Source organism: Felis catus, chromosome B2, assembly GCF_018350175.1.
Source record: "Felis catus isolate Fca126 chromosome B2, F.catus_Fca126_mat1.0, whole genome shotgun sequence".
Classification (NCBI taxonomy): Eukaryota; Metazoa; Chordata; class Mammalia; order Carnivora; family Felidae; genus Felis; species Felis catus.
This window is the reverse complement of record NC_058372.1, coordinates 75,504,953-75,526,761: the sequence shown is the minus strand read 5'-3', so window position 1 is coordinate 75,526,761 and position 21,809 is coordinate 75,504,953. Positions and strand designations below refer to the sequence as shown.

At 36.0% G+C, this 21,809-nt stretch overlaps 1 protein-coding gene across 4 annotated transcripts in view; it reads left to right on the top strand.

The window, feature by feature from the left end:
* The window catches only part of CEP162 (centrosomal protein 162), a 115,345-nt gene that overhangs the window by 10,541 nt on the left and 82,995 nt on the right, over window positions 1-21,809 (top strand). For 3 of the 4 annotated variants that reach the window (XM_019830922.2, XM_019830920.2, XM_011282478.3), the window contains exons 3-8: window positions 3,126-3,240; window positions 6,202-6,348; window positions 6,675-6,858; window positions 9,519-9,583; window positions 16,344-16,459; window positions 18,648-18,678. In XM_019830922.2, the coding sequence (XP_019686481.2) occupies window positions 3,126-3,240; window positions 6,202-6,348; window positions 6,675-6,858; window positions 9,519-9,583; window positions 16,344-16,459; window positions 18,648-18,678 (658 nt within the window). Of the gene's footprint in view, window positions 1-3,125; window positions 3,241-6,201; window positions 6,349-6,674; window positions 6,859-9,518; window positions 9,584-16,343; window positions 16,460-18,647; window positions 18,679-21,809 lie in introns of those variants that run through there. The other variant, XM_019830923.2, reaches the window with a different exon arrangement.

The following is a 21,809-nucleotide window of genomic DNA, read 5'->3' as shown; positions in this document are numbered from 1 at the left end:
ACCAGTTTTTTTTCCTTTTGCCCTTTATTTGCCATCCCTTCAACACTCTCCCTCCATATCTTTCTCTCATATTCAATCTCAACCCATAAAAGCTTTTATCTCATGTTAGAGATTTGGGTCATTTTTTAATGTCTCATTTTTTAATAATAAAAACCATGATTTTAGAGTCATGGTAACTTCTTTAGTCATTTTGCTAAATTGTTCAGATAGATTGTTCAACGATATGGCTTACATATCTTTATAAGGAGATTGCTAGGACCAGCTTTTTTTTTTTTTTTTTCTTTTTACAGATTTATTGAGTTGTCATATACCATACAATTCACCCATTTAAAGTGTACAATTCAGTGGTTTTTAGCCTATTCGCAGCTATGCAGCCATCACCACAATCACTTTTAGAACATTTTTATCCTCAAAAGAAACCCTGTACCTGTTAGCAGTTACCCCTTCTCCAGCCTTGCGCACCACTATCTACTTTCTGTCTCTGAATATATGCTTATGTTAGACATTTCACAGAAATGGAATCATACAGTATGTGGTCTTTTGTGACTGGCTTTTTCCACTCAACATAATGTTTTAAAGGTTCATTCATGTTGTACATCTTTCAGTACTTCATTCGTTTTTATAGCTCAATGGCATTTCCATTTTTTGGGTTTATCCACATATCAGTTGATGAACATTTGAGTTCTTTCCACTTTTTGGCATTTATAAATAATATTGCTATGAACAATCATGTACAAGTTTTTGTGTGGGTGTGTATTTTCATTACTATTGTGTGTATACCTAATAGTGGAAATGGTGGGTCATATGGTAACTCTGTTAAACCTTTTGAGGAATGGCCAGACTATTTTCTAAACTAGCTGTGCCACTTTATGTTCCCACCAGCCATGTTTTAGTATATTAGGTTTCCAACTTCATATGCTCAGCAGCACAGTTACTCTCTGGGGACTTGCTTTTGTGTATTGTTTTGTTTTTAATGGTAGTAACCTGAAAAGCATTGTGGAAGATTATCAAAAGTGAGAATACCTAGTATATATTAGACAGTAGGGTGAGCACTCTCCATTTCATTTTCTGACCTTTGTCACAAGCCTGCAAGGTCAGTGGTTTTTCAACACATGAATAAATTGAAAAGAGAGGATAATTTTTTCTAAGCAACAGCTAGTATATTTTGAAGTTAAAATTTGAACTCAGATCTGTCTGGCTCCCAAAACCTCTACTCCTTCCATACTCTTAGGTGGCTATGGGGCTTAAGAGGAATAGACCAAGTCTGTGGCAGATTGTCAGAATTTGGTAAACAGCGAGATATGGGGAAGAGAGAGGATGGAACATTTCTAGGTGATGACCAAGTTTAGAGACCGAGTAGAAAGTGATAAAACTAAAATTCAGATAGACTCCTTTTCCTTCCCTTTTCCTTGCTTCCTGCCTGATTGTCAGGTTGTCAGGGAAGACCGTGAGTTCTTTTGGAACACTTTAAAGTTGACACTATTATAAGTCATTGAGATAGAATTGTTTGGTTGGCAGGTGGAAATTTGTGTGTTGTCATCTTGGAAGTAACCTGGCACTTACTAGAGTGAAAGGGCACTCTGGTGCCAGTTGGGGGATTACATAGTGTAATGGAAAGTGGACAGGTGTTATCAGACCTCCGTTTAAATCCCAGGTGTGTAACACTTACTAACAGTAACAACTGGAGCAAGTTGCTTAATCTCTCTGAGCTTGTTTCCCCTTCTGTAAATCTTGATTGGATTGCTTAAAGATTGAGATAACCTGGGGATAGGTCCTGATATAAAGCAGGTATGGAATAAACGTTGGTTTCTTCTCCAGGAAAGTTGTGTAGGATGAAGATAAAGGACCAAGAACAGAGTCCTGGGGAAGTCTTGTAAAGAAATGGGCAAAAGAGCCAATACCTATTAAAATAGACAGGTGGGAGAGGTCCCAGAGCTGAAGTATAACTTGGAAGAAGTGATGCTGTGAAATCAAAGGTAGAGACATTCGAGAAGAGTTGGTCACCGGTATCAAGTCCCATGATGTGATCAGGAAAGATGACTAGCAGTGGTCCTTTATTTGTGACATTTAGGAGGCCTTTGGAACTTGGAGGAGAGCTGTTTTGGATGGGAACCAGATTCTAAAGGGTTGAGCAGTGAACTCACGATGCTAGTATGTAAAGGAAAAGTGGTAAAGAGGAGGTAGGAATAAGGATCTTAATCTTGTTTGTTTTGTTTTGCTTTGCCTTTTTAAGAAAAGTGGAGTAGACTTGAATGTTCATTCTTTCATTCCACAGTTGTGCGAGGTGCTGTGCTAGGCCCTGGCGAGGCAGAGATGGGCAGGTTTATAACCTGAGGGAAGGAGGGAGTGGAGAGAGAGGAGGGGATGCAGAGACAGAGATAACATGAGATGACCAAGGAAGTAAGGACCTAGAAAGGCAGGAAGTGACCCCTCTGCAGGTTCTCCCAGGAGTGGAGGAAAGAATTTCTTTTCTGAAAGAGGAAAGCGGTGTCTAACAGGTGAGTGTGATGGTGGAGTGAGGGAAAGGAGGGTGGTTTTTGAGTGAAGGTCTTTATTTTCTCTGTGAAGAGAGAGGGCAGGTTACTGACCACGTGGTGGAGGTGGTGGGTCGATTAGAGTTAGAGTAGGGGATTTAGGATCGTAATAAAATTTGGACTTGAAGAGTAGAAAAGGACAATTAAAGTTGATTAAAGTTTATTAATCATTGTGACAAAATGTTGATTTCTCTGGTAAACACCTGAAACTCAGTTCTTCTGGTCTTAGAATTCTGTGTTCTTCTAGAGCGATGCCAGGTAATTTTGCTCAATCATTATTTATTCTTAGACCCTAGAGGATGTCTAGAAGGGGATTGTATCCTTCTCTTTTTCTTTCTGATCAAGTTTCTTGATAAGTTTTATTTCTTTGTTGTTATCATTGATTTTTTTCTGGTTAGTTTACTTGTTTAACTCTGGATATGAAATTGATGTTCAGAGTTGTATATTTGATATTTAAGTTATTTTAGCCACATATCTGAAAATAAGAATGTATACATTATTGCTGAGAAAATTGTTTATGTACAATGAAGAGAAACATTTTTAGTGATGAATCTGGGATTCTTTAAAATCAGTGGCTTATATCCGATTTAGCTTTCAGATGATTCTTTTGAGAATTCAAACAAAACACCTAGACAACCTGAAAGAGAAGTGAAGAAGAAAGATGCATTGCCATGGTGGATAACTGAAGATGATTTTGAAGATGGTGGTAAATATTGCTGGGGTTTTTATTTCAAATTATTTGACCACAAGGGGTCAGTCAAGACTTTTAATTCTGGGATTTTGTTGTTGTACTATAGGTATTTAAAGAAAATAATACTAGTATTGTGACTTTTTAAAGTTTGAATTACATATTACTTCATTTTATTATGTATTACGCAGTTGAGAATCTATGATGATTCTGCATTATCAGGTTATATTGTTATATTGGGATAATTTATATTCACTCAAATTAAGATGATATTTGTGTATTGTCATATTTCATAGCAGATTGATTTGAGGTGGTTTAGTAAAATGTTCTGACAGTGTATTAATGTCTTTGCACTGGGTAGATTTTAAGAAATCTATAGATTTTGGTATCACAGTCTGTTAATAACAATAGCAAAAAAGTAATTTATTGCCTTGGTAAAGAACTCATTGTTGATCCTATCTGACATACATGTATAGCTTTCCCAGAACTAGTCCTAGTCACATCTTTACAAATGGAAAACTACTCTCTGGCACCTGTGCTTTGGTATACATGCTATATAGGAAACTGCCATTATCCATAAGGAACCCCAGACCATGTCTATTAACCTATGTTCAAACTATTTGTGGATCTTCAAGCACCATTTTGTAAACTTGCAGGATTTCTGTATCCCTGGAGGAAAATTTGCCCTGTAGCTTTTGTTTTTTCCCCATGCAATTAAGCCCAGATTCCTTAATGTGACAGCTAAGGCTCGGTATCATCTGACTATGACCCTCCTTTCTAGCTTTCTGTGCTCCAGCTATACTTACTCCCTATCTCCTGGAAACATCATTGACTATGCCTCTGTGCATTAGCTTGCTCACCACAAGGCTGCCTTTGCTCTCATCCTTCTTGTCTAGTAAAGCTTGACATTACCTCCTTCCAGTCCTTTCCTAACTCTTCTAGATCCCTTTTCAACATAATTATTTTCTCCTTCGTTTTGATTTCAAAACATAGCAACAGCACTTACACATTGTGTTGATAGTTATAACCCATAGGGCTACTCCTGAGGTTGTGAGCTTTGTGAAGGCAGGAAACACTTCTTTTTGTTTGTATCCCCTGACCCTCAACAGTAAGTAATAAATGTGTTTAATAAATGAATGTTAGAGTGAATTTGATAGTAATTTCTCTGTTCTTAAAATTGTAAATAAGGAATTGCCTTACTGAAAAATACAGTGCATTTTTTCAGAAGTCCCCCAACCATGTAACAATGCTAAAGTTTGCATGCAAAGAATTCTTTTTTAGAATTTTCCCCCCATTGGTGCTTGGAAAGGATATTTATTATATGATGAAGTACTATTGGAATTGTTTACGAAGATTTGAGACTTAATTAGCATTCAAGTCTCTTTTCTAGAAAGTCATGAATTAGAGATAGAATGTGCATACTCATCCTAAAGGAAAAGAATAGGTCCTGGACCAACACTGGAATGTAACCTGGCAAAGTTATTAATTTTTAAAAAAGAATTTATCAATCAGAAGTGGATTTGATTAGTAAAAAATGCAAATAAGGATACTTAAGCAAACTTTGACAATATCCGTTTGAACACAGAGGAGAGGGTTTTTCTACCCAAGGACATAACCTGGTCCCTGGTTCAATCACAAACATTTACTGAGTTCATGGTATATTATGCATACCAGACACTAGTATACAGACAGGGTATGAGTCCTGCCATCAAGAGTGTAGAAGCATCACAGCGGGGAGGTAAACAGCCTCAGGAGGAGAGGAATGCATTGCCAAATTTGGATAGGCATCAGTAAACAACATTGAGCTACTTCAGCCTTAGAATTTTTCTTTCAACTGCCATAAGGATAAATGTTCTGCCTAGAGGATGAAACAGTCTAATCCTTCTACAGGTTATACTCTTCACTATGAATGATCGAATGGATCTGGGTTTTGGTTATTAGTTTTTTGTAAGCTCAGTTAGTCTGGTCATATCCCTGAGTCCAGCTTCAGAGCCAGGGTGAGACTCTACAGACACCACAACAGCACCCCAACCCGTGGCATGCGCTGTTTCATTGGAAGTGTCTATAGATATGTCTTTTGATACTCTGCAACCGTAGAAGTTATTATTTGATGTATAAAACCATTATTTAATACACAGAGCCATGAGAAATAGATGCTGAATCCTTTCCAAGAGGACACTAATTAAGATACTGAAGGCAGAATTTGTGACTTCTTATTAAGACTTCCTTCTAAGCAAAAGTGGTATTCTAATCTTAATATTTATACCACACAATGTAATTATTTGACTTTTCCGTATTTCAGGGTTTTTTACAACAAATGTATGCTATTATGATAAATGTTGATATTGCATAACTTTTTCAGTGTTTTCTAATGTTTTTGGAATAAAGAGCGAAACCCTACTTTGGGCTATGAGTACCAGCCTGGTCTGTCTGACCCATCGATCCTGCTCTGGGCTTATTTCCACCTGGACTCACCCTCACAATCTAGATCCAACCTTACTGACCTTTTTGTGTCTTCCAGTGTGGCCTGCCCCTCCTGTTGCTGACCCTTTCTTTGTACCTTTCCTTCTTCCTACTCAGAATGGTCTCCCCTTTCTCGTTCACCTAGTTGTTTCTTACTCTTCCTTCACATAAGGCAGAAGATATCCTTACAGTGGCATGGTATACTGTATTAAATAGTTGTACTTTCAAGTAATTTTCAAAGTTTGTTTCATTATGTATAACCTTTTGAAATTATTTCATAAGATACCCTGCAAATAAATAGTACTGTAATTTTTCTTTGAATTTTATGTTTGATGGATTTTTATTAAATGGTGTTGGATTTTTATCAAATGGACCAGATTTATTTTGTAGCTACTATCCACAATATTAGTATGACAGAAAAAAAAGTTAGTGTAACAATATCACTGGGTAATACATTGTGGTCAGAACAGTTTTGTGAACATAAATATCCAACTGTATCTTAAATCCCACCCCTAGGACAGCTTGGAACAAATGTAAGCTATGTGAAAGCTAAGAAGACTTCTCAGCCTATTATGGAAATAGAAGAGGAGTGTCCTGAAAGGATTCAGTTTCTTCAGAGCAGTGGAACCTCTATCTTAAGTATTGACAGCTTAGAAACAAATGGTAAGAAATATGAGGGATACAAATTGACAGGTTAATTACTATGCTTATAATTAAAATTTTTATAAAAATTAAATTGTATCTTCTAGCCTCCTTTACTGAAGTGTGTAGACATACTTAATACCTTCCTGGAAGGTTTAGAATTATATCTCGAGAGAAACCTTACAATGTTACATATTGATTATGAATATAAATCTGTATTTGGTGGATAAGAGATAAAGTATTTTTTAAATTTTTAAAGTTTTATTAAGGACATCAATAAATGCACCATTAAAATTAATTTTGTCAAAATTCTGCATGTTAATAAAAATATATTCTTTTCCATTTAGAGATCATAGTTTCTGAACTCAATCATAGTGTTCTTGGATTGGGATTGGACACATTAGAGGAACAAGAGGAAAAGGAGCAATTTTTTGCCAGGCTTGAGGAAGGCTTAACATCTTCCATTGATTATTCAAGATTAAATAAGGAATTGGATTCTAATGACTCCACACAATTTAAAGCTTTACATAGGTAATATATATACAATATCAACTATCATTAAATGATTTTTATGTTTTTCCATATTTTTGGAAGGCTGGTATATGCATGGACTTAAATGGATAAACATTATAACAGGTACATGTTGAATCTTATTTTATCTCTTTTTTCTCTGTTCATTTTTTTTTGGTCATGGTTTCTCTTATATATGAATGGAATATGTTAATTTGTGTTTGAAAGCCCACTCTGGGGGCGCCTGGGTGGCGCAGTCGGTTAAGCGTCTGACTTCAGCCAGGTCACGATCTCGCGGTCCGTGAGTTCGAGCCCCGCGTCAGGCTCTGGACTGATGGCTCGGAGCCTGGAGCCTGTTTCCGATTCTGTGTCTCCCTCTCTCTCTGCCCCTCCCCCGTTCATGCTCTGTCTCTCTCTGTCCCAAAAATAAATAAACGTTGAAAGCCCACTCTGCATCCAGCTATGTGAAATGTCATGCCTGAGATGCTACTGAGACTAATGGCACACTGCAAAAAGACCTTACTAGGAAAGTAATTTGTTTATTATTATTTTTTTTAAGTTTATTTATTTTGAGAGAGAGAGAAAGAGAGCGCATGCACATAAGCAGGAGAGGGGCAGAGAGAAAGGGAGAGAGCGGATCCCAAGCAGGCTCCACAGTGTCAGTGTGGAGCCTGATGCGGGACTTGAACTCACGAACTGTGGAATCATGACCTGAGCTGAGATTAAGAGTCAGATGCTTAACAGACTGAGTCACCCAGGTGCCCCACAAAAGTAATTTATTAAGCAATTTTCCACAGATAAGGTAAATAAGAAAGTTCAGGTAGCTGTTATAAACTCAGAGAAAATGGGGACAGAAAAGAAAGGAGGAACCAGGGAGTAAAAGATAGGTTTTGTTTCTGTCCTTTGTGTGTGGTTGGCCCTGATGATTATCAGGAAACTTCATTTATCCTGGAAATCCTGCTAGCTGACTGAGCTGGTCATCTGTAAATAGAGCCGACCTTTGACCTTTTAAAATTATAAATGGAAGTCCTATCACATCTTCAAGGTTTTAAGAACACCAACTATAATTAAGACTGAGGAGAATCATAACCTTTGGTTATTGGAGTACCTGGTCTTATGATGCTTAGTTTCTCACAGACCAGGGGTAAAGCAGTATAGTGACTGTCACGAACTGTATAGAGTTTGAGATTTTTACCCTACTTATAAACTAACAAATTAGCTGGTCAGTTTTATGGATGCTGAGTATAGACACGGTTTCCTGGGTCAGAAGCAAAGAACTTTATTTCTCACAACAAAAGTCCAGTCTACATCTCACATTTATTTGCCTCAGTTCCCCCATGCTCCACATGGCCTGCAGAGGCAACATGGAGAGTCCATAATGGCTCTCTGCATGGATGGTGGGTTGCTTTACAGGAAAAGATCACTGAGATTGGGGAATCTATTGCTTTTATAGTAAGAGGAAACAAGCCTGCTCCTTTTCTGGGAGGAGATACTGCCTCATCTCTCAAGGTTGCTTGATGCACACACAATCCTGGGAAATGACCTAGGAATGAGGGGTTTGTGCCTTCCTTTCTTGGTGTACCCCACAAGAACATGCAAGGACACTCAGGGCCCGTGCTGATTGCCTCTCCCAACAGTGACAACACAGATTAAGCATACACAGGATCATTGGCCACAGGTTTTGCACCTTTGCAATATTTCTTAGCTTGTTTTATTTCTTAACATTATTCCTAACTACTGATATTTCTGTTCTAGAATAGGCCAGTTAGTGTGCTAAATAGCATTGAGTACACAATAGTGTTTGCTGCTGTTATTATTATTACTACAGTTTTATAGCTTCCTGGATTTGTTGATCTCACTAAAGAGAGGGTTCATGGACTGGAAAAAGTAGAAGGGAGTCCTTGCTTTGAAAGAAGACAGTATATGAACTAAAAGTATATTCAATTTATTTAAAACTTGCTCAAGTTCCTTTGTCACCTTGCTGAGATTTTATAGGTTTAGGCCTCGTATTCAGCCTCCATTTCATGATTAAATTGCTTGTTAACATGTAAATGCTGAACCTGGCATTCTTTTCCGGCCTCTATGTAGACTTCACTGGTTCTCATAACTTATAGTCAGTTTCTTTTTTTTTCTTTTGTTAAATGTTCACTTATTTTTGAGAGAGAGAGAGAGACAGAGTGTGAGTGGGAAAGGGACAGAGAGAGAGGGAGACACAGAATCCTAAGTAGGCTCCAGACTCTGAGCTGTCAGCACGGAGCCCAACACGGGGCTCAAACCCACAAACCGCGAGATCATGACCTGAGCCGAAGTCGGATGCTTAACCAACTGAGCCACCCAGGCACCCCCGTGGTCAGTTTCTAATCTTTAGTTTATAAAGGATATCTGAGCCCTGAGACATATAAAGGCACACATTTATGTGTAAAATTGTGTGTATTCGTGTATAAAGTTAAAAAATATGGCATTTTTTCTCTGCGTTAATTGATAGTGACAGTCTTAGGCTTTGAGGATTCTTTCTTTTCAAAACATTTTCTTTATAGCTCCTAAATTTTTAGTTTTTGATAGAATAAGAGTACTTGAGAAGAAAATATATGTTAGGGATTTTTAAAAAATACACATGAAAGATTGCATGGGAACCTATTATTAACATGTAATACTAAATTAGGTAATTTTTTTTTTTTTAGTAGTCAAGCTAATGTAGAACTAACTGAAGATAAACATGAGAATGAATTGAAACATGAACTAGCAGGTAATTTTATTGGTTTTAAAATTTACAATATTTGTAAAGGTAGTATAACTTTTAATAAAGACATTGATAGAAAAATAATTAAAAGGAAAATGGTATCTTGGAAAGAGCTTTGAATGGGTAGAGTGAACTGCCTATGTTACAATCTGAGCTACTAAGAAATTGTTGAAAGTGCGCTATTGCCTCATTTGTTGGGAGTGGGTGGACCAACAAATTGGTCCAATTGGGTGGACCAATTAGGAAGATAGAAAAAGGACCATGGGAATCTGTGGAGCCAGGACCAGTATCTCTAAAGCGTGGCTCTTCAGGTATTTCTTTTTGTCCTTTGACTTTTAATGTGTCTTTGTCTTTGTTTTTATATTTAAAATGATTTTCTCATGGATTGTATATAGCTGGATTTTACTTTTCTATCTAATAGTCTGACAGCTTCTGACTTCTGACTGACATGTTTCTACCCTTTATAAAAGTAAATTCATTGGTATGGTTGTTTACTGTTCTGCCATTTGTTTGTTTTGTTGCTTTTGTCCTGTAGCCTATTGGATTGAGTACTGATAACATTCCATTTTATCCCTTGTTTTGGCTTGTTAGTTACACTTCTTTGCTGTATTTTTTTTTTTTTTTAGTTTTTCTTTTAAATTTTTTAAAGTATTATTAATTTATTTTGAGAGAGACAGCGTGAGCAGGGGAGGGGTAGAGAGAGAGGGAGACGGAATCTCAAGCAGGTTCCACGCTGTCAGCTCAGAGCCCGACACAGGGCTCAAACTCACGAAACCATGAGATCATGACCTGAGCTGAAACTGAGAGTCGGACATTCAACCGACTGAGCCACCTAGGTGCCCCATTTTCTTCTTAGTTTTTCTATGATTCACAGTGTGCATCTTTATCTTATTAAAGAAAGTGCATTCAAATAACATTATACGACTTAAGTGAGTCTTAAAAACAGTAAACTCCCTCCCAACCTTTTTGGTATTTTTGTCATATATTTTTCTTCTATATGTTAAAACTCCATGATGCATTATTATTATTATTATTATTATTATTATTATTATTATTTGTAACTGTCTATTTAAAAAATTTTTCAGGAAGATAAAAAATTTATATACATGTAAAAACATTTATCCACTTAGTTATCATTCCTAGTTTTTTGTATTCTTTTGCATAGATTTGAGGACTTTATATTTCTTATTTGAAATGGATTTTTAAAAATTAATTTTTAAATTGAAGTATAATTGATATATAAGATTATTTTCAGGCATACAACATAATTTGATGCATTGTGAAATGATCACCATAGCAAGTCTAGTTAATATCTATCACTAGCACAAAACATTTTTTTTTCTTGAGATAAGAACTTTTAAGATTGATTATCTTAGTAACTTTCAAATACAGTTGAACCTTGCACAACATAGGGGTTAGGGATGCTGACCCCCTGCACAGTCAGAAATCTGTGTGTAACTTTTGGCTCCCTAGAAACTTTACTGTTAGCCTCCTGTTGATTGGAAGCCTTAATGAGAACCACAACAGTTGATTAACATATATTTTGTGTGCTATGTATATTATATACTGTATTTTTAAAGTTAGCTGGAGGAAAGAAAATGTTATTAAGAAAGTTGTAAGGAAGAAAAAATACATTTACAGTACTGTACTGGAAAAATATCCTCATGTAAGTGGAGCCAGTTGTAGTTCAAACCCATGTTCGAGAGTCAGCTGTGGTAACTACCTAGTATTTTGAGTTTCTATGTAGTAATTTTTTTCAGCATGAAGAACCTGGGTCTACTAGGAAAAACTTCTGGAGTTTTGTTTTCTTTGATCACTTTAGCAATTTCATTTTGTCTTATGGTATTAGTTCTCATGAGAAATCAATGATAATTCCTATTATGATTAATGTATATTGGGTCTTTTTTTTTTTTTTTTCAAGATTTTCTCTTTAGCCTGGTTTTGAGGCAGTTTGATAATGTATCTTGGTGTGCTGTTCTTGTATTTATCCTCTTTCGAGGTGGTTGAGCATCATTGATCTATGGATTTGTACTTTTTTTTTTCATTTTTTTTTTAGTGTTTATTTATTTTTGACGGAGAGAGAGACACAGCATGAGCGGGGGAGGGGCAGAGAGAGAGGGAGGCACAGTATCCAAAGCAGACTCCGGGCTCTGAGCTGTCAGCACAGAGCCCGACGTGAGGCTTGAACTCACAGACCTCGAGATCATGACCTGAGCTGAAGTTGGACGCTCAGCTGACTGAGCCACCCAGGGGCCCTTATGGATTTATACTTTCCGTCATAATTAAAAAAAATGTTTTGTCCATGGGGTGCCTGGATGGCTCCATTGGTTATGCATCTGGCTCTTGATTTCAGCTCAGGTCATGATCCAGGGTTGTGGGATCAAGCCTCATGTCCAGCTCTGCGCTTAAGCATAGAGCTTGCTTGAGAATCTCTCTTTCTGTCTTTCTCTCTCTCTCTCTCTGTGTCTGTCTCTCTCCCTCTCCCTCTCCCTCTCTCCCTCTCTCCCTCTCCCTCTCTCCCTCTCCCTCTCCCTCCCTCCCTCCCTCCCTCCCTCCCTCCTCCCCCACTTTGTCTCTCTCTCTCTCTCTCTCTCTCTCTCTAAAATAAAAAAATAAGGGGCGCCTGGGTGGCTCAGTCGGTTGAGCGAAGTCCGACTTCGCTCAGGTCACGATCTAATGGTCCGTGAGTTCGAGCCCTGCATCAGGCTCTGTGCCGACAGCTCAGAGCCTGGAGCCTGCTTCAGATTCTGTGTCTCCCTCTCTCTCTGGCCCTCCCCCCATTCATGCTCTGTCTCTCTCTGTCTCAAAAATAAATAAATGTTAAAAAAAATTTTTTTTTTAAAAATAATAAAATAAAATAAAAAAATAAATAAAACATTTTTTAAATTGTTTTGCCCATTAATTCTTCAAATATTATTTCTGTCATCCCCTGCCCTCTGACTTCAATTATAATTATGTGAAATGACTAAATTTTGCCCCACAGGTAACTAAGACTTTCATTTTTTAAAGTTTTTTTCCTCTCTGTTCTTCAGTTTTTATTACTGTGTCTTCAGGTTCACTGATTTTTTTTCTTCTTTCTTTTGATCTTTTGTTAATTCATTGAATCTTATATTTTTTTTCTTTCAGTTTAGAAGTTCAATCTAAAAGTTTTAGGTCTTTTTTAAAAAATTTCTTCGGTATCTTTTCTCATGTTCATTTTTTCAAGTTCTTAGCATTAAGCATATTCTGCTGATCCCAATGTTTGTGCATTTGTAGGTCTCTTTCTAGTGACTGCTGCTTCTCCTAGTTACGGTCACATTTTCCTCCTTGTAAGTCTTAGTGATTTTTTTATTGGGTGTTGGATATTGCAGACTTTTACATTGTTGAGTGTCTGCATTTTGTTTTCTTCTTATAAAGAGTGTCGAGCTTTGTTCTGGCAGATAACTGATTTTGCTAGCTTGATCCTTTCAAGGCTTTTCTTATGCTTTATTAGAGGAAGTCTAGAGTAGACTTCCATAGTACAGTTTGACACGGAGTAAGGCACAGCCTTTTTGAGGTTCCTACTGAATGACCCTATTAAACAATGAGGATTTTTTCCACTTGAGCTGGGTAGAGTTCCAGAGTCTCACTACCCCTTGTGAGCTCTGTGAATTTTCCAGCCTGTAGCTTTTCAGTTACTCAAACTATACAAATATGACTTAATATTTAGGAAAGACTCAAGGAGACCTCATGCAGATCTTTAGAGCTCTGTTTCTACATAGGTATTTCCTCTCTTACTGCCCTACAACTTCCGATTGCCCAGCTTTTCTGCTCTTATCTCTGTCACCTTAGCACAGTGAGACTGTCCTGATCTTCCCCTCCCTGCTTAACATTCATGAATGTATGTACCTTCAAGTTCCATAGGGCTCACCTCACTTGTTTTTCTTTTCTTAGGAATCATATTTTTGTGCTGCCAGTTGTCCAATGTCTGTAAATAGTTGTTTCATATATTTAGTCCAATTTACTCATTGTTTACAAAGTTCTTGAAATCCAGGATAGTAGAGGAGAAAGTCCTGTAAGTTGCATCGTATTCAAATTAAAATTTTCAGGGAAATTTTCCCACAAAGAATGAAAATGTCTACAAAATCTATCATTCAGATCTTATACATTGACTGTTATTTATTTTATCTGAATTTTAAAACACTTCTTCTACTTATGCAAATAATATTTTCAAAGTTGCAAAGTTAGGGAATATAATAATAGAAATAGTACCTTAAATGTATAACATCTTTATCTCAAAAAGGTTAGAACACTACAAATGAATATTCTCATTGTTTTCCAAACAATATGGAAGAGCCAGCATATTATTATCTCTGGGATTTCTCATATGAAAACCACCTTCTCAATGTGGTTTTACTCTTTCATTTTTATATAAGCTTAATTTGCCTTAATGTTTCTGAAATCTCTGATATGCTGTTTTATTTCCACTTATTTCTCGTCTGTTGTCATCTCTGTATCTACCAATGATTTTTCCTTAGTTTACTCATGACAAATTCCTGGAGAAGGGATTGGTTATTTATATGTTATAGTATTTGCCTGTAGATGATTCAGTTACAAAATGCAACTAACAAAATGTAATTTTGAAAAATGCACATTAGCACTTTTTCCAATCCAAAATAACATTTGGCCTTATTAACTTTTGATTCAGATTAAATGCAACACTAGCTATAATAATGCTAACAAAGATAATTATTACTAAATGTAATAGCTAACACTTTTAAATAGGGCATATGATATACCAGCCACTCTTCTAAACACTTTAACTCTTAATCTTCTCAGCAACCATTTGAGATAAGTGCTATTAGCATCCTCACTTTACAGATGGGGAAAATGAGGCAAAGAGGATTTGTGACCTGCCAATGATTCTATACTATAAGTAGTAGAACCAGGAGTTAAATCCAAGCCTTCTGGCTCCTTTTTTTTTTTTAAAGACTTTATTTTTAAGTAATCTCTATACACAATGTGGGGCTTGAATTTACAACCCGGAGATTAAGAGTTGCATGTTTTACCAACTTGAGCCAGCCAGGTGCCCCTCCTGGTTATGCTCTTAAGTGCTATGGTATACTATCTAAACTGTTTCGCATACTGCCTCTTTGTAGTCAAACAAACACTATTTTCCTTCCGTTGATTTCAAGTAGTTCTCAAATCCCACATAGTTGTTTAAGTTCATTGTCATACCCTCCCATATTTTCTTTCCCATGTAGAATATTAGAATTTTAATCATGTTACACTGGTTCTAGAATCTAGAAGTATGTCTAATACAAAGTAATTTCTTGATAGCTGTTTTGTGAATTATGTCTACTAATATTTAGAAAATAACTGTTTTGCAAATTTAATTATGTCTGCTAATATTTAGAAAATCTCAGTGTTCTTTCTTATATGGGAGAGAAACAAAGGTCAGCTTCTCAGCCTTAGAATATAGATAATTGATGTAATTAACCAACTAAGCTAGTTTATTTATCTAATGTACTGTACCCACTTTGTATTCTTATGAACTAATAAAACAGAGATGTTTACCTTCAGAAACATCTCTGTTTAACTTCTAAGCCCTCTCAAATTAATTTCCAGATTTTCGTTATTAATTAAACTCAAGTTTTCCTCTCCATTCTAAAAGGCAGCCATTCCAGAAACAGACTCTCTAGTACCACATACAGTCTTTCATTCATCAGGCCATCTTGTTTCTGAATGTTATCTAATTTTTGAAATATAGTTAAGGTCATGTTTATTTCTGGAATGATGGTTTCCACTCTGAAAAGATCACAGATCTCAGTCATTCCTTTAAGGGCAATAAACAAGTTAAAAATTGGGGAAGTGGGGCACCTGGGTGGCTCAGTCGGTTAAGCATCTGATTTCAGCTCAGGTCATGATCTCACAGTTTGTGGGTTTGAGCCCCGTATCAGGCTCTGTGCTGACAGCTCAGAGCCTGGAGCCTGCTTCAGATTCTGTGTCTCCCTGTCTCTGCTCCTCCCCCACTCACATTCTCTCTCTCTCTCTCTCTCTCTCTCTCTCTCTCTCTCTCTCTTTCTCTCTCTCTCTCTCTCTCTCAAAAATAAACGTTAAAAAAATTGTTTTTAATTGGTGAAGAAATCCTGGCCAGATAGTCCCTTCCACACCTTCTCCAGAAGTAGTCTAAGGGCATCATGTTAAGATGGACACACCTTTCCCTTCTGGTGTAACATAACTGAGATATGATTTGGGACATTAGCTGAGAAGTGCCCAGGATTGGGAAATGTTAGGTCATGTAGAGCCAGTATTTACCCAAGGGAAGGGCTAGAGATAGACCTTTCATAGGTACTGTTTCAGGCTTACATTGGAAATAACCTACACAGACAAAAAAAAAAAAAAGCAAATTTAACAATTGTGTTTAACAACATCAAGATTTCAAAAAAGCACTGCCTTTTATAAGTAGGGTATTTGAGACTTTGTCTTTAGTGTTAAACTTTGTTTTAAAGATATAAAAATTTTTGGACAGTTCTAGAAATTTTTAGTCTGTTAATAATTTAAAAGATTAAAATTTAAAACTCTTATAACTATTTGAAAGTACAAGATGACAAAATAAACTTAAGTCTATGGATTGAATTCTGATTAAATCTTTGCAAAAAAAATGTTCTCTAGAGATATCTTTATGTAAATATTTCAGCAAATTATTCTTATGCAGTCTCCTTTCTTTGGAACTCAGCAGTCTTTTATTGGAATATGACTTTTTTAACAGTGTGATTCTTGTATCTTTTTAAATTATTTTCTTCAGAAAATTACAGTGATGATTTTGAAGATGAGGAGGATATTGATGCACCTTTGACCACTAAAGAAGAGACTAATTCCAAAGAAAATCCCAAATCTGAAAAAATACATGTACCCAAACAGGTGATACATCAATTATATATTTGACAGTTTTGAAATTTCTTTCATCACCTTAGCTGACTGTCACTATATGGAGAGCTCAAAATACAAAGTTCTTTATTGTCTTTCTCATTGTTATAAAGCTATAGGTCTGTTAACACTCAGACATTTTCTTAATTCAGGATGTCAATCGTAATAAATTTGGCAATTGATTTTCTTTCTTTTTTTAAAACTTTTTAATATTTATTATTTATTTTTGAGAGACAAAGAGAGACAAAACATGAGCAGGGGAGGGACAGAGAGAGAGAAGGAGACACAGAATTTGAAGCAGGCTGTAGGCTCTGAGCTGTCAGCACAGAGTCTGATGCAGGGCTTGAACCCACAAACTGCGAGATCATGACCTGAGCCGAAGTCAGATGCTCAACTGACTGAGCCACCCAGGTGCCCCTGGCAATTGATTTTCTAAAGGATCTCTTTTGGCCAGTAATTTCCTTAAGCTTTAAAAATTAAAATTTTAATTGAAATCTCAAATCTAATTTTTAAACAGGTATATTAAGCTACACTTTCTTTGGTAGATCTTGTCCTTGTGAAATACAAAAAACATCCCTTCTCAGTATTTATGCTAGCAGTGACATTACTGTCTGAAACTTATTAGACTAAGATCATGAATTAATTCATTACTTCATTCATATTCAGTGTTGCTATACTTCAGATCTCTTCTTAGTTCTTAGCAAGATTGGCTAAGGATATTACTACATAATGTCTGCCATATAGAACTCTCTGAAGCTACTTATATTAACAAGTTGGATAATTACTATTTGTTATGTTAATCTTTTTTTTTTTAAACGTTCATTTATTTTTGAGACAGAGACAGAGCATGAATGGGGGAGGGTCAAAGAGAGAGAGGGAGACACAGAATCTGAAACAGGCTCCAGGCAGGCTCTGAGCTGTCAGCACAGAGCCCGACACGGGGCTCGAACTCACGAACCGCGAGTTCATGACCTGAGCCGAAGTTGGACACCCAACCGACTGAGCCACCCAGGCGCCCCATTATGTTAGTCTTGATCTATATAGTCAGGTCTCTTTGGGGACTGCATGTTAGGATTACATGTTTTAAACATGTGTGAAACCATAGACTGTCTAAACAGAAGCAAGAAATACTTTCCAGGTATCAATAGATACTCTCATTTTAAATATACCTGGTGCTTTGTCACTAGTTGTCTCTATATCACTCAGTTTAGTGGGGAAAATAAGAAGACCTCTACAAATACATGAAGATTAATGTGATCTGCTGGCTTTCCTTAGAAGCTTACTAGCATTTATATTTAGAATATGGCAATTTAAATATTTTATGAAAAATAAGTCAGTAGAAGACACAGTGGTTTGACATATTAAGAAAATATAGGGGTGCCTGGATGGCTCATTCAGTTGAGCATCCGACTCTTGGTTTTGGCTCAGGTCGTGATCCCAGGGTTGTGGGATTGAACCCCACGTCAGGCTCCACGCTGAGGGTGGAGCAGGCTTGAGATTCCCTCTCTCTGTCTACCCCTCCCCTGCTCAGGCATGCACTCTCTCTCTCTTAAAAAAAAAAAAAAAAGAAAATATAGGCCTGCATAAAAATGTGTCAGTGTAGAAGGAATTAAAGCTCTGTTATTATGGAATAATCAATCCTACATGTTGCCTATCCAAGTGGAGAACGTAGGTGACACTAATTATAAAACTTACTCTAACGGAACTTATAAATTTCAATTATCTTGCCATTTGGTGGCCTGCCTCTTTGAAAATTTTGTCTCTCAAAATGTAACTGAAACAGACTACAAATTATAGTTGATCATTAATTTTGAAAAGAAAAGTGATTGATGATGTTATAATAGCAAGAATCTTAGATAAAGTATCCATGTTATCTTGGAGTTCAAAAAATAGAATTTCTAAGCAAGGTGAATGAGCAGATGGCATCAAGATTCTTTAAACAAGGCTTATAAAGGCCTAAATTAATTGGTAATTGCTCCAGTCCTGAAGTTCTTTCATAGCTATGTTCTCTAGTCTTGTAAAATTATTAGTGAATGGGAGTAATAAAAGAAATCTGGAAGGTACATTTCTTTCTCATGATGGAGTAAAACACTGGTTTTCAAATTTTGCTACTATTTGCATTGTGGTCATTTTATATAATTTTGGTTTCAAATAATATGATTATTTTCTTCTTTTAATTTAGGAAGAAGAGAAAACTGGCATGCTGGCTAACGGTAAATATTACATATTCACATATTTTAGATAGCAAAAATTGGTCTATTCAGAATAGTATCAAAATAATTCTGCACAAATTGCTATCTCTCTTTTGTTTTTAAATATCTTTAATGAATTAAAGTCCACAGATTTTCTCAATGATTGGTCCCTTATGCTTGTCTTGAATCCTTCCTGTTATATGTAAGAATATATTATTTTTCTAAACACTAGGAGCAGATGGCATTATGGGTAAATTCTACCAAATATTCAAAGATGAATTCATATCAATTCTTAGAATCTTCAAAAAAAATGGAAGAGGGAATTCTTCCAGACTCATTCTTTGAGGCTAGCATTACCCTGATAACTAAAACCAGACAAAGACACCTCAAAAAAAGAAAACCACAAGAAAGCAATCCCATTTACAATACCATGAAAAAGAATAAAATATTTAGGAATAAACTAACCAAGAAGGTGAAAGAGGTGTACACTTAAAACTATAAAACATTGATGAAAGAAATTAACACAAAAATAAATGAAAAGATACTCTGTGTTCATTGATTAGAAGAATTAATGTTAAAATGTCTTTATTACCTAAAGTGATCTACAGATCCAATGCAATCCATATCAAATTCAAATGGCATTTTTCACAGAAATAGGAAAAATAATCCTAAAATTTACACAGAACCAAAAAAGACCCCAAATAGCCAAAGCAATCTTGAGAGAAAAGAATAAAGCTGGAGGTATCACACTTCCTGATTTCAAATATATTACAAAGCTACAATAATCAAAATAGTATGGTATTAGCATAAAAAAACCACATAGATCAATGGAATAGTAATCAAAATAGTATGGTATTGACATTTTCAACAGAAAGTCCAGAAACAAATACATGCATATATGGTCAATTAGTTATTGATAGTGGCACAAAGAATACACAGTGAGAAAAGGAATAGTTCTTCAGTAAATAGTGTTTGGAAAGCTGGATAGCCACATGCAAAAGATAAAACTTGACCCTGTCTTACCCCATACACAAAATTGAACTCAGTGGATTGAACACTTGAACATAAGACCTAAAACTGTAAAACCCATAGAAGAAAACATGGGGTAAGCTCTTTGATACTGGTCTTGGCAATGGTTTTTTAGATTTCATACCAAAAGCAGAAATAAATGAGGTTGATTGCATCAAACTAAAAAGCTTCTGCACAGCAAGGGAAACCATGAACAATATGAAAAAGCATTCTGTGGAATGGGAGAAAGTATTTGCAAACGACATATCCAATACAGGGTTAATATTCAAAACATACAAGGAACTCATACAAATTAATAGCCAAAAAATGGCCAATAGGCACATAAAAAGATGCTTAACTTCACTAATTATCAGGGAAATGCCATTAAAAACCACAGTGAGGGACACCTGGGTGGCTCAGTTGGTTAAGTGTCTGACTTCAGCTCAAGTCATGATCTCATGGTTCGTAAGTTCAAGCCCTGAGTTGGGCTCTGTGCTGACAACTCAGAGTCTGGGGTCTGCTTTGGATTCTGTGTCTGCTTCTCTCTCTGCCCTCCCCTGCTCGCTCTCTGTCTCTCTCTCTCAAAAATAAATGAACATTAAAAAAATTAAAACAAAAAAACACAGATATTGCATCATACTTGTCAGGATGACAGTTTTCAAAATGATTAGAGATAACAAATGCTGACTAGGATGTGGAGAAAAGGGAACTCTTATTTGCTGTTGGTGAGAATGTAAACTGGTATAACCACTACAGGAAACAGTATGAAGACTCCTCAGAAAATTAAAAATAGAACTATTACGTGATCCAAAGTCCCACTTCTGGATATATATCCAAAGAAAACAAAATTATTATCTCAAAGAGATATCTATAGTCTCATGTTCTTTGCAGCATTATTTATAATAGCCAAGTATGGAAACAAGCTAAATGTCTGTCAGTGGATGAATGAAAATGTAACACATATATACTAATGAAATGTTGAGTCCTAAAGGAAATTCTGTTATTTGCAACAATATGTATCACTTGGCTATATTAAATAGCAAGACAAAGGTGAATATTGCATGGTATCACTTGTAGATAGAATTTAAAAATAAAAGTTGAACCCAGAAACAGTAGAATGAGGTTGCTAGGAGCTGAGAGGTGGGGAAAATGAGGAGAGATTAATAAAGTATAAACTTTCAGCTATAAGATTAAAAAAAAATCTGAGAAAAAAAAAGTCTGAGAATCTATATAAGTACAATTGTGATTGTTATATAATTAAAATTTGCTAAGAAAGTAGAACTTAGCTGTTCTCACCAAAAAGGTGATGCATGCCTTAATTAACTCAGTTGTAAGAATCCCTTCACAATTTACATAAATCATCACATTTTCCACATTAAATATATTACAGCTTTGTTTTTCAATTATACCTCAATAAAGCCAAAGAGGGGAATAAAAAGATGGTTAATTGACAATAAAAAGTGTAATTTACAGAGTCTCAACCAGTGGTTATGGTATTAGTTTCAGTTGTACAATACAGTGAATGCTGAAATTCAATGCTTCCATACAACTCATCAAACAAATGCATTCCTTAATCCCTATCAGCTATTTAACCCATCCCCCCAACAAACTGGTAACCATCAGTTTGTTCTCTATAGTTAAGGGTCTGTTTCTTGGTTTGACTCCCTCTCTATTCCCTGCCCCCCCCTCCTTTGTTCATTTGTTTCTTAAATTCCACCTAGGAGTGAAATCCTACGGTATCTGTCCTTCTCGGACTTATCTCGCTTAGCATAATACTCTCTTATCATTTGCAACGACATGGGTGGAGCAATGTATAAAAAAATTAATTTGACTGGCTTTATTGCATTATTTGCTTTATTGCAGTGGTCTGGAATTGAACCTGCAGTATCTCTGAGTTATGCCTGTATATGATATTAAAAAACTAGATGTAGATAGTTACGTACAGAAGAATGAAATTAGGCTCTTATCTCACCCCACATACAAAAGTCAACTCAAGATGGGTCAAAGGCTTAAATATAAAACCTGAGACTGTAAAATAACTAGAAGACATGAGAAAAAAGCTTCTTGGCATTGCGCTAGGGAATATTTCTTTAGATATGACCCCCAAAACACAACCAACAAAAGGGAAAATAGACAAATGAGAT